Consider the following 13,836-nt stretch of genomic DNA (forward strand, 5'->3'; position numbering starts at 1 on the left):
AATGAATGAATCATTCATCAAACCCCAAGTGGTTGTTGATGGAATTTTCACACTTATTTAGCTTGACTGAAAGGCCAGAATACTGGAGTCTCCATGATTCTTGCAGAGCTGTGTGATTCAAATTAAAGTCCATTTTAAAATATTAAGTTTTCTTTATATGTAGGAGAGTACAGAACCAGCTGCTTTATAATAGAACCATGGTATTGATGCCATGTTTATAAATGACTATTTAGTAAATATTAATACATACTCTTCCCTGGTGAGGATAACATTAGATTCAGAACAATCGATCCTACTTCTTAGTTTACAATTTACGTAGGCTACTTTCTATCCATGCAGCATTTGCACAGAAAATGTCTTTTTAACTTTGGATTAGAAAATTTAACAATATAAAAGAAGATCTAATCCCCCCCTCCATGTCTGCAGATTATTTTATTGATTTTGGGCTATTTCCAGTGTCCCCTTTTTCAGTGACTGTGGAATTGCTAGAAGTATTCTTAAATAAAACCTTGAAGGTCATTAGATCCTAGGCAATGAATGCCTTCATTCAACAAGGGCACTGCCCTCCTTTGCCTGCAAGGCGTTTAACATCAGTAAGTTCCCCCAAAGGGCCTGCACTTTAACTTGTGTGATGTGTGACCGAACAGGTCACATATCTAAAATACTTAGCTTTCTCAAATGTCTCTGGTCGGCAGCACTGAGTCACTTAATGCCACAGCCACAGTGTTTCAGACTAGATTGACCTCTTTCTAGTTTTCAATGGAATTATTCCATGTAATCCGATTTACACAGCCATTTAATCAAAGCGAGAAAGGAGATTACAGAGCTCACATTTGTTTTGCAAAGCAAGGGTGCAAGGATCCTCAATCCTACTGCCTCTCAGAGTGTCTTGATAGTACATCCCCTGGCTTTGGAGTGTTGGACATTAACCTTATCTGTCTCTTGTGTTCTTCTTTAAATAGGAAGGTTTAGGCTCTTTTCCTGAACTAGGAGGTAGCAGCTTCTTCCCCCAGATCTCACCACTACCATTCATGGGAGCAGATGCTACTACAAAAAGGAATAGGTCTCTACCCTTCTTGTAATTCCGCAGAAAGCTCGTCTAAATCAAGAGATTACAATAAAACTTTTCTTTTGTTGCAAGCATCTGTAACATTTGCATTTCGACAGCACTCTGTGGTGATTCCAGGTGTGGCGCTCAATGCCTTGCCTGAAAGCTAACCAGCTTGCAAGAGAGGGGAGAGGCACATCGCTTCTTTTCTCTTAGAGAGTGCTCTGGAGACTACGTAAGCCTCTTTCAGCCAGGCAATGTCCCTTTTCCCTGCCTTTTACCACATCGGTACAAGGGGCTAGAGTCTTGCAACTTTCTTCCCAACGTGTACATTTGCAGGCCTAGATATCTGTTTAAAACATGATGCTAAGCAGGCCATTTGATAAAGCATTTTGAGCACATTGATGCCTTCATTCTAAACCAACGATGTGTACAAACACCCCGATTTCCTTTTTCCCCACCATTTCCACCCCTTCCACACATTTCAGGAACTGCAATCTCCGACAGAACCTCTGGGGGGTGAAAGGGCAACCCTTACCCAACCCGCGGCAGACAACACATAACAATTTCTAAGGGGGAGAAGTGAGAGGAGGTAAGAATCAACAATGGTGAAGAGAACTGTGGATAGGGGGCACCGTGGCGGCCCTTTCTAAAGGACGAACCAGGTATTTTCTTCAAAAAAAAAAAAAAAAAAAAAAAAACACTAAAAAAAATCTAATTGTCCCCCTGGGCAGCGCTTTACCCACAGTGCTTTATGTATAATGCAGAATTTAGCAGCACTAGGAATTATCTCAATCACTATCATTTAGAGGTGCCTATTTTATAAAGAGCCTTTATCCCTGCTGCAATGGGAAAAGGTGCATGCATTGTGGAGGTACTACAGCTCTTTAGAGCCCATACAGAGCCGCAAACTAGGCAGACACCGCCGAGAGCCAAGTTTCCCGGGAGGGCCGGGCAGGTTCCCGCCCCGCCGAGAGCTGCCGCTTAGGAGCTCCGCGTTGGCTTCGCTCCCCCGGCTGCACCCGCGTCCGTGCCGCTCCCGGTGCCCAGCGCCCACCTCGGGGCTACGCAAATAAATCTGAGAGAGAGAGCCAGCGAGGGTGGCGCGTGGGGTGCTGTTTCATAATCTCCCAGAATCCACGGGAAAACCGTCTCCTATGCAAAGACATGCTTTCCCGTGATAACTTAAAATTCCACGGCCCAAAAGCCAATCTTTCCACCAGACGGGAATTGCGGTTTCCGACTGACAGCTCAAAACTTAACTGCGGAATCTCCAAACTTGACACAGGCTCCCTCTCAGCACTCTCAATCCTTTTCTCCCTGGCTCAGCGGGCTCGGGATCGTACACCACGCCGGCCTCCCCCTCACCCTCTTGGCTCACCCGGCAGGTACAGCCCTGCACGCCCCAGCTGCAGGTCCCAAGGCGCGCCGGCTTCCCCGGGGCACCGGGCACGATTTTTCTTGGCGAGCCTGGGAGCTCCCGGGCGCGCCCTACTCACTTGTGTCTTCTTCATAAGGAAAGGCAGCGCTGCGATCCAGCACAAGCAGTGGTGTGGCGACTCCGTTTAGCTGTTCTGGAGCTCCAGCATATTGCACGAACAGCGGCGGCAGATAGTCCACGCATTGGGTAGCCCGAGCGCAGCGCCCTCTCCACTGTCCGTGCTTCTTGCGGCGCTTCTAGTCTCGGCGCGAGGCGGCGAGCGAAGCCCGGCTGCTGAGCCGCCGGCGCTTTTATACAGTTCCCGCCCGCCTGCTCCGGACACGCCTCCTTCCCTTCCGGAGCCCCGGGTAGGCTAGAAGCAGGCAAGGGCGCGGAGGGAAGAATCGGGAAGGCGGCCAGAGCACGATAAATGGCCCAGAAGTTGGGCAGATTAGGCCAACCTCGTCCCCTCGCCTGGGGGCCCCGGGCCTGCACCGGCGGGAGGCCGCGAAGGCGCGGGGACGCAGAGGTCGAAGCTTGGTACCCTGCAGCTACTGCTCGCGACGAGTCTCAGCTCACCCTCCCGGATCCGACGGGGCTCACCTGGCACGCCTGGGGACAGACGAAATAACCTCGTGCGCCAGAGAGGGCTCGGAGCTCCCTCTTTTATAGAGTCGGAGAGGGAGAGGAGTCGGGGAGGTTCAGAGCAAAGAATTCACCCTGCCTGCCTTAGAGAAATAAAGTTTAATTGCGATCTGTAGTTAGGCCATTGTCCCATCACCTCTATTTTTTTAAAAAAACAATTACTTTAGTGAATGAATATTTAATAATTACAAGAATTGTCGACTCAAGGTTAAGTTTTGCAAGGGGAGATGCTTCATTCGGAATGGTTTGTTACTATGTCTTTGGAAATTAAGATTGAAAGAGAAGCGATAGATTATTAAACTACAGGTCACCAACACAGCAAAGCTTTGAAAGTTGTACTTTTTTGAACGGAAAGATAATGCCACCACAGTAATAATAGCTAACATCATTATGTGATGCACTTATTCATGTACCAGGTGCCAGACTAAGAACTTCGCATAGATTATCTCATTAAATTCTTTCATCAAATCTATTAGTATAGATCTTATTATTTTATTCCCATTTTATGGACGATTAAATACAAGGTTAATTTTCTTGACCAACCATATCTAGTTAATGGCAGAGCTCTAATTTAAACCTGGAGCTCCAGCTGTACAGTCTTAAAAAATACTTAAAACAAATATTTTATTGATTTTCCAAAATGTGTCTGTCTTTGTTTGTATAACTGGAGAACATTCCAAAGCATGTCATTAATTTTTTAAAAGAAAATATTAGCTGAACATTAACATCAGTGATCTTTAAAAGAAGGAATGATGTATGAGTTTAGGAATTAGTTATTTTAATAATAGAGTAGGATTCCAAATTTGCTTTAATTAGTTCAGGTGCATTTGTTAAACACGAATATGCCAAACCTGTAATCAGGGCGAAGCTTATTTATTTCACTCCGGATGTGCTGACCTCTGTGATTTCCCCAAATGTGGGAAACTTGACTGCATAATTTAGTGGGGGACTGCGTTCTCACTTTCTCAGGTTAGAAAAAATATGTATAGACAGCACATCAATCATGATTCCAAGTTGAAAATTGCTTAGAAAGATTTTTATACATTAGGTACTCTTAGTACAAATATATCAAATATCAAATATGAAAATGAGCTGCTTAATTTGGATACTGAAGGCATTGCAAATGATTGTTTTCTAACTCTTTAAGATTTTTTTTTATTTTGTATTTTTTAGATGGAGTCTCTCTCTGTCTCCCAGGCTGAAGTGCAATAACGCAATCTCGGCTCACTGCAACCTTTGCCTCCCGGGTTCAAGCGATTCTCCGCCTTAGCCTCTCAAGTAGCTGGCATCACAGGCGCCCACCACCACGCCCAGGTAATTTTTTTGTAATTGTTTTTAGTAGAGATGGGGTTTCACAATGTTGGCCAGGCTGGTCTCGAACTCCTGACCTCAGGTGGTCCGCCTGCCTTGGCCTTCCAAAATGCTGGGATTACAGGCATGAGCCACCGCGCCTGGCCTCTTTAAGATTATTTTAAAGTGTAGCATTTTATTTTTTTCTGCAGCTTTATTAAGTTATATTTGACAAAAATAGTATCTATTTACCATGTACAATGTGATGTTCTGCTTATGTATACATTGTGAAATTATTAAATCAGGCTAAATAACATATCCATCACCTCACATACTCATCATTTTTGGGAGATGAGAATATTTAACATCTACTCTTTGTAGTTTTGAAGTACCTCAGTATATTCAGGGGATTGATTCCTGGACCTTTCAGGTATACCAAAATCTGCATATATTCAAGACCCACAGTCAGCCCTGCAGAACCTGCCCACACAAAAGTCAGCCCTGCTTATACATGGGTTTTACATCTCTAGAATCCTGTATTTTCTATCTCAGTTTGAAAAAAAAATTGCATATAAGTAGGCCACACAATTCAAACCTGTGTTGTTCAAGGGTTAACTGTATACAGTACACTAACTGTAGTTATCATTGCTGTACAATAAATCTCCAAAACCTACTCATCCTGTCTAACTAAAACTGTGTACCCTTTTACCACCATTTTCCCCCCAAGGAAAAAAAAAAAATAGTGTCAATATAAACTCATTTTAATGTATAACATTAAGTAAATAACAAGTAGTACTAAAGGAGGACAGATATGACAAAAATAATCAAAATCGTATGAGAGTTACTGAAGCCTGTGAATCGTAGATCTAACCATACGGCTTTTATGAGACCAATAAGAAGGAATGGACTGATTCGTTGGACTAGGTTTAAAGAAACCAGGCAGTGTTCCTAACAGAAATTCAGTTCAATTTCTTTTCATTCAGCTCAGTAATACATGCTACGTTCATCTCCTGCAATGCATTCTCATTCTCCTCTCTGTTCCTCCCTCTTTCCGTTCTTTTCCCTCTCAGTTCTCTCTGTCTCCTCCCACCTCCACCATTCCCTAGTTCTAGCTTCATTGATATCACTGACTTTCTCATCCATACCTGTATCTTCTGCTTCCCTCATACTGCTGCATTACAATTTTGTTGTGTAGTAATGTTACTTGAAATTAAATCAAGAGAATGTCAAAGCAAATATCCAAGAGATTAGAAAGAGCTAATATGCAAATGAAAGATTTTGGGTAGGCTTATATGGAAGTCGCAAATGGGTCAGAATGACTGAGATCTCTCCTTAAGACTGGCTTTTGATAGGGGATGCAGGCCAGCATTCAGCTGATTGGCAGAAGAAAAACCAGGGAGTTACTTTAAACTGAACAAGAGGCAGGGCTATGTTCCAGGTAGATAGGAGGCATGGGGTATGTTTTCTTATGGAAATAGCAGGCTACCATTGTACAGCTCAGGGAGTTCAACATTTAACGCACTGGGTAGAAAGGTATTTCATAATTATCTAATATTGCTTGAATACTTTCAATACTCTTCGTCAGTCATGCTATTATTGATTAATCCAATTTTGAAAAGCTTTTTTCCTGAGCTTTATCATTTTTGTTGTTAAGAGGCAGGTGTAATTTACCAAATAAGTCTTATCTTGCTTTGTGCATATGAAATATCTCTTGTTCATTCACTATTTTGTGGATATCATCTTTTAGACACACATATTGTTGTCAATATTTTTCTTTTAAAAAATGGCTCTCACAAACTGAAACTTATTGCCTGACCAAGCCAGACCAGAGGCAGGCTCTCTGTATCTGTCTTTGGGTGACTGGAGGAGGGGGAAAAGGAGAAGAATGCTTTCTCTTTGATTATGAAATTTCCTCTGTTGAAAGCTCTTTGGTGGCTTGCCATTGCTCTTGGAATAAAGAAGTTAGCACCTTACCAAAGCCTTCAGGGCCTCCAGGATCTTGCCTCTCCCTCCCTCTCCAAGGTCAATTCATTACGTGATCCCCTTTTTCCAGGGTCAAGGCTCTTCTGTCCTCATAATTCTCACCTCAGACCATTTGCAAATACCCTTCTTTCTGCCTCCATTTGGACCACTTTGTTTCACCCTATCATTGCGCCTAGTAAGTACGCACTTGTCATTTAGGTCTCAACTCAGTATTCCCTATGTTTCCTTCCTCAGGGAGGCTTTCCCTGATCTCTTTGCTTTGGTCAATTCTCCTCTTATAAAGTCAAGCATGAACTACCTATTTTTTACAAAACAACTATAGTTTTATATTTGTTTGACTATTTGGTTAAAGTCATTATGACTGCCCTTGCTCATTATTTTATTGTCAATATCTTTCACAGGGAAAAGAACAGAGTGAATCCCTTAAATATTGGTCAATTAGGTTGCTGTTGCCACATATAAGCCAGGAATTGGTCTAAGTCCTTAGTTTATATTCTGTCAATAACTTCTTATGACAATCACGTAAGACAGGTAATTTTAAACTTTTCTACTTGATAAATAAGGAAACAGGATCAAGGAAGTACAGTGATTTGCTCAAGATCCCTCAGTTGATAAGTGGGAAAACCATTATCTAACCTAGACATATGGACTATGGTTAGAAATTTTTTTTGGGGGGGAGTGGAGGAGGACAGAGTCTCACTCTTGTTGCCCAGTCTGGAGTGCAATGGCATGATCTTGGCTCATGCAACCTCCACCTCCCAGGTTCAAGTGATTCTCCTGCCTCAGCCTCCCGAGTAGTTGGGATTACAGGCATGTGCCATCATGCCCAACTAATTTTTGTATTTTTAGTAGAGACGGGGTTTCTCCATGTTGGTCAGACTGGTCTCGAACTCCTGACCTCAGGTGATCCGCCCACCTCGGCCTCCCAAAGTGCTGGGATTACATGCGTGAGCCACCGTGCCTAGCTTGGACTTTTTTTTTTTTTTTAATTTGCTTAGCACACTTTTCTGTCATTCTTCTTCCATTATTAGTACTCATTTTCCTTAGAGAATTCAGACTATTCCGTATCTTTCAGGAGAGACTGTCATTCACATGGTTCTGTTTTCCCACCTCCCTCCACTATAGGAGATAGGCTTAGTTCCCTGATCTGTCCAGTCCTGATTGGTTGAGGAATGGGTACATCACATGAGGTGGGCCAATCAGAATCCACTGTGGGACTTTTCTGCTAGAGCTAATGGGGAAGGCTATTTCCTTCCTATGGAGTTTCCAAACTATAAGAATGTAAAGTTCTCTTTGCCTATGTGAAGACGTGTGATTTTACCAGCCTTGATAATGATGAAATACATAATAAGTTTACAGAGTATTCTTTGAATAATATATTTTTTTTCTAGTATTCAGAAAACAACATCAGACTCATTTGTCTAGTTCAGGGTTGTTCTTGATTATGTAATAAGGATTAGCAGTATTGCCAAGGATAGTGTATTAGTTCATTTCCATTAATATAAAGAGATGCCTAAGACTGGATAATTTTTAAAGAAAAGAGGTTTATTTGGTTCACAGTTCTGCAGGATGCACAGGAAGGATGGTGCTGACATTTGCTTCTGGTGAGGCCTTAGGAAGCTTACAATCCTGGAGGAGGGTAAAGCGGAAGCAGGTGTGTCAGGTGGCAGGAGACAGCACAACAGAGTGAGTGGGGGAGGAAGTCTCAGATCTTAAACAACCAGATCTTTCATGAACTAACTGAGCAAGAACTCACTCATTACCAAACACATGGTGCTAAACTATTCATGGGGGGTCCACCCCCATGATCTAATCACCTCCTATCAGGTCCCACCTCCAACAATGGGAATTACATTTCAACATGAGATTTGGGGGGGGGGATTATGAGAAATCATACAGTTCTGCTTTCAGCCGCCCAAATCTCATGTTCTTCTCTCATTTCTAAACACAAGCATGCTTTCACAATAGTCCCCCAAAGTGTAAACTCCTAAGTTCTAAGTCCCAAGTCCAAAGTCTCATCTGGAGATGAGTTCCTTCCACCTATGAGCCTATAAGATAAAAAATAAGTAATTTACTCCCAAGATGCAACAATAAATAATACAGGCATTGGGCATATGTTACCATTCCAACAGGGAGAAATTGGCGGAAAGAAAGGAGCTACAGGTCCAATGCAAGGCCCAGCAGAGCAGTAATTCAATCTGAAGGCTCCAAAATGATCTTCTTTGACTCCATGATCCACATCCATGGCACACTGGTGCAAGGACTCCCAAGGTCTTGGATAGTTCTGCCCCTGTAGCTTTGTGGGTGCAGCCCCTGTGCATGCTCTCGTGAGTTGGAGTTGAGTGCCTGAGGCTTTGCAGGTTCAGGATGCAAGCTGCTTGTTGATCTACCATTCTTGGATCTGGAGGATGGTGGCCTCTTTCCCACAGCTCCACTAGGCAGTGACCTAGTGGGGGATCTGTTTAGGGTCTTCAACCCTACATTTTTCCTCTACACTGCTCTAGTAAAGGCTTCCTGTGAGGGCTCCACCCTTGCAGCAGGCTTCTGCCTGGTCACACAGGCTTTCTTGCATGTTCTCTGAAATCTAGGAGGGAGCTGCCAAGCCTCCTTCACTCTTGCATTCCATGCACCTGAAGGCTTAACACCACATGAAAGCGACCAAGGCTTACAGTGGCTTATGGTCTCCAAAGCAGTGTCTGGGGCCCTTTGAGCCAAGTCCAGAGCCAGAGCAACCAGAATGTGGGAAGCAGTGACCTGAGGTTGCACAGGGCAGTCGGGCCCATGACTAGGCCTCCAAATCCATTTGTTTTTCTTAGGCTTCTGGGCTTATGATGGGAGGGACTTCCTCAGAAACTTCTGAAATGACTTTGAGGCTTTTTTCTCATTATCTTAGATATTAGCTCTTGGTTCCTTTTTAGTTAGGCTTATCTCTCTAGCAAATGGCCACTCCAAAGCCTGCTTGTGTTATCTCCTGAAAATGACTTTTCCTGTTCTATCACGTGGACAAGCTGCAAAATTTTCAAACTTTTTTGGCTCTACTTCCCTTTTAAATATAAGTTCCAACTTTAAGTTCTTCTTTGCTCCTGCATCTGAGTATAGATTGTTAGAAGCAGTCAGGCTACATCTTGAACACTTGCTGCTTGGAAATTTCTTCCACCATATATCCTAAGTCATGACTCTTCGATTCAAAATTCTACAAATCTCTAGGGCATGAAGGCAAAGCAGCCAATTTCTTTGATAGGGCATAACATGGGTGACCTTCACTCCAGTTCCCAATAATTTCCTCATTTCCACCTGAGACTCCTCAGCCTGGCCTTCACTATTCATATTTCTATCAGTGTTTTGGTCACTACCATTTAGCCACTCTCAAAGAAGTTCCATATTTTCCCTTATCTTCCCATCTTCTGAGTGCTCCAAATTCTTCCAACCTCTTCCTGTTACCAGTTCCAAAGCTACTTCCACATTTTCAAGTATCTTGATAGCAAAATCCCACTCCCTAGTAGAAATTTTCTGTGTTAGTCTGTGTTTCTATAAGGGAATACCTGATACTAGGTAGCTTATATAAATAAAAAGAGGTTTAATTGGCTCAGAGTTCTGCAGAATGTACAGGAAATGTGGTACTGAAATCTGCTTCTTGTGAGGACTCAGGAAGCTTGCAATAATGGTGAAAGGTTAAGGGAAACAGATGTATCACATAGCAAGAGAGACCAACCAAGCAAGTAGAAGGAGCTCCCAGACTTTTAAACAACCAGATCTTGCATGAATTAATTGAGCAAGAACTCACTCATCACCAAGGAGATGGTGCTAAACCATTCATTTGGGATCCATCAGATAATCCAATCACCTCCTACCAGACCCCACCTCCAACACTGGGAATCATAGTTCAAAATGAGATTTACAAGGGACAAAACATCCAAACCATATCAGATAGCAAATACTTACATTGTTGGTGGTTGTCTTTTTTCCCCCTTAATACTATGCCTAAAAATTAGTTGTATGATCAATTTAAAAATCAACAGTAAATAATTACATTCCTGAAAAAAGTTGAGCTTGTATAATAACACATCTTAGAAATTTTTGTTTACCTCTCTTGTGAAACTCTAGAAATATTCATATTAACTCAGAATGTTCTGTTTAGTCTTATCAATAAACATTGATTACATATTAAATGGAATTTGTTTGACAAAAAATAAAAAAAGCATGAGTGTCCCTGGAGATAATTATTATATGGATAAGCAATTATACTCCATATGTATCAAATAATCAAGAAGCAAGCTCAGCTGCTCACTGCTTGTAACAAGAACGAAGTGCAGTGAAAGGAAAATTACTTTATTCCAGGGCTTGCAGTGAGGAAATGGCCAAGGCTAGTGCCTTAAAACCATTTCAAACTTTAGGCTGGGGAGAGGGGCTTAAAAAGGGAACTTTGAATGGGAGGCATGCTTGAGTGGCACTGGGTACAAGGTCTGTGTGTCTTGTACCAGTGGCTATCTTGAGTTACAGTTAGCCTAGAGTGTGGGCTGGCATCATCTCAACAAGGTTGTTGACTAACTACCTTGAGGTAATCTCTGGAATTTTGTGTCTGGGTCTTCATGCTTGGTCTGTCTCAAAATTAGCTTCTGGAACTTCTAAGAAAGCACAACTTGTAAGTGTGCATGGGGTAAGTTTAACAAGTACACAGTTAGATAAATGTTCATAGTATCAAGGAAGTGTGTGGTGAGAGAGGGACATAGTGTTCCAAAGAAGACTTCAAGGCTATATTTTAAAACTAAGGAGGAAAAAAGAAGGTTTCTGCAGTATGCTTCAAGGTTACATGTGGAGCCTAGGGGGAAAGGAGAAAAAGGAAAGAAGAAAAAGACAATTCTCAAAAGAAGAGATACAACTTGCCAACAAACATATGAAAAATGTTCAATATCACTAATTAACATGAAAATGAAAATTAAAGCCATGAGATACCACCTTACTCCTGCAAGAATGGCCATAGCTAAAATAATCAAAACATAATAGATGTTGGTGTGGATATCATGAAAAGGGAACACTACACTGCCGGTGGAAGTGTAAAGTAGTACAACTGCTATGGAAAACACTATGGAGTTTCCTTAAAGAATGAAAAGCAAAATAACCATCTGATCCAGCAATCTCACTAGTGGGTATCTACTCACAGGACATTTGCATATGCATGTTTATGGCAGCACAATTAGCAATTGCAAAAGTATGGAACCAGCCTAAATGCCCATCAACCAATGAGTAGATAAAATGTGTTATATGTACATCATGGAATACTGCTCAGGCCTAAAAAATGAAATAATGGCATTTGCAGCAACCTGGATAGAGTTGGAGACCGTTATTCTAAGTGAAATAACTCAAGAATGGAAAACTAAGTATTGTATGTTCTCATTTACAAGTGGGGTCTAAGCTATGAGACTGCAAAGCCATAGAATGATGTAATAAACTTTAGGGACTTGGAGACAAGAGTGGATGAGGGGTGAGAAATAAAAGACTACACATTGGGTACAGAGTACACTGCTCCAGGGTAGGTGCACCAAAATCTCAGAAATTACCACCAAAGAACTTACCCATGTAACCAAAAAACACTTATTCCCCTAAAACTTTTGAAATTAGAAAAGAAAAGAAAATGTTTAATGTATTTTGAAGCTAAAATGCTCATTACAATATTGGCTATCATGATCCAATGAGAAAACGAGATTACCAAGAACATCTAAAGGGATAAACTTATTTACATATTCTAGTAGCAACTTGAGGGAAAATAAATCCAGTGGATCTTAGAGATAGGATTTCTGGCATATTTCAAAAGTACAAATTCAGCTTTGCAGAGAGAACTTCAGTTATTTATTCATTAATCCCCTTGCTCGGTAAATATTTGTTAATACTTCCAGATGACACTATTTCCTTCAAAGCACATGATTAATAATTAATATTTAAATAATAACCGACTTTCTCTAACTTACTATTTTAGTGTTTAATAATTTCCTCCAAAACATATTATTCATTTCCTTTGTCACTGCCCTACTTGAGAGCCTCCTGAATCTCACGTAAACTATTCACCAGTGGTCTTCCTATCCTTGGTCTTCTATTACTAAAGTCCATTTCAACATTGCTGTCAAAGTTACAGCTGCACATGTAAAAATCTGGTCATGCCACTTTTCTGTCTGTCATGGTATATTTATCCTTCGTACCTAGAGAATAAGATCCAGGGCTCCTTACAATTTGGCCACAATATTTATAGTTCTCTATGTTCAACTGTTATCCACCTCCTTCCAAATAACCATATTGAACTTCTCAACATTTTCTCCTTTTATTTTTGTACAAATCTTTCATTGGACATATAGTTATCCATTTCTTTTGGGTAAATATGTAAGAATGAGATGTCTAGGTTGTATATTATATCTATATTTAATTTTTTTAGTATATTTTATGTTCTCGGGTACATGTGCACAACGTGCAGGTTTGTTACATATGTATACATGTGCCATGTTTGTGTGCTGCACCTATTAACTTGTCATTTACATTAGGTATATCTCCTAATGCTATCCCTCCCCAGTCTCCCCACCCCCCAACAGGCCCCGGTGTATGATGTTCCCCTTCCTCTGTCCAAGTGTTCTCATTGTTCAATTCCCAACTATGAGTGAGAACATGTGGTGTTTGGTTTTCTGTTCTTGTGATAGTTTGCTGAGAATGATGGTTTCCAGCTGCATCCATGCGCCTACAAAGGATATGAACTCATCTTTTTTATGGCTGCATAGTATTCCATAGTGTATATGTGCCACATTTTCTTAATCCAGTCTGTCATTGAAGGACATATGGGTTGCTTCCAAGTCTTTACTAGTATTGTGAATAGTGCCACAATAAACATACATGTGCATGTGTCTTTATAGCAGCATGATTTATAATCCTTTGGGTGTATATCCAGAAATGGGATGGCTAGGTCAAATGGTGTTTCTAGTTCGAGATCCTTGAGGATTCACCACACTGTCTTCAACAATGGTTGAACTAGTTTACAGTCCCACCAACAGTGTAAAAGTGTTCCTATTTCTCCACATCCTCTCTAGCACCTCCATCGTCTCAGCCCAAAATCTCCTTAAGCTGATAAGCAACTTCAGCAAAGTCTCAGGATACAAAATCAATGTGCAAAAATCACAAGCATTCTTAATAGACAAACCAATAATAGACAAACAGAGAGCCAAATCATGAGTGAACTCCCATTCACAATTGCTTCAAAGAGAATAAAATACCTAGGAATCCAACTTACAGGGGATGTGAAGGACCTCTTCAAGGAGAACTACAAACCACTGCTCAATGAAATAAAAGAGGACACAAACAGGTGGAAGAACATGTTCATGGATAGGAAGAATCAGTTTTGTGAAAATAGCCATTCTGCCTAAGGTAATTTATAGATTCAATGCCATCCCCATTAAGCTACCAATGACTTTCT

At 41.4% G+C, this 13,836-nt stretch overlaps 1 protein-coding gene and 1 non-coding gene across 3 annotated transcripts in view; one reads left to right on the forward strand and one right to left on the reverse strand.

The window, feature by feature from the left end:
• The window catches only part of KITLG (KIT ligand), an 88,937-nt gene extending 85,715 nt beyond the window's left edge, over window positions 1-3,222 (reverse strand). For both annotated transcript variants that reach the window (XM_003906934.5, XM_003906933.5), the window contains exon 1: window positions 2,548-3,222. In XM_003906934.5, the coding sequence (XP_003906983.1) occupies window positions 2,548-2,562 (15 nt within the window). In that variant the 5' untranslated portion in view covers window positions 2,563-3,222. The remainder of the gene's footprint in view (window positions 1-2,547) is intronic.
• Window positions 3,223-3,912: 690 nt separating this feature from the next.
• Window positions 3,913-4,083, forward strand: LOC116269096. Its single transcript, XR_004176406.1, has one exon. It is a non-coding gene; the product is annotated as a U1 spliceosomal RNA (small nuclear RNA).
• The last annotated feature ends 9,753 nt before the right edge of the window (window positions 4,084-13,836 follow it).

The sequence above is a fragment of the Papio anubis genome, chromosome 9 (assembly GCF_008728515.1).
Source record: "Papio anubis isolate 15944 chromosome 9, Panubis1.0, whole genome shotgun sequence".
Taxonomy (NCBI): domain Eukaryota; kingdom Metazoa; phylum Chordata; class Mammalia; order Primates; family Cercopithecidae; genus Papio; species Papio anubis.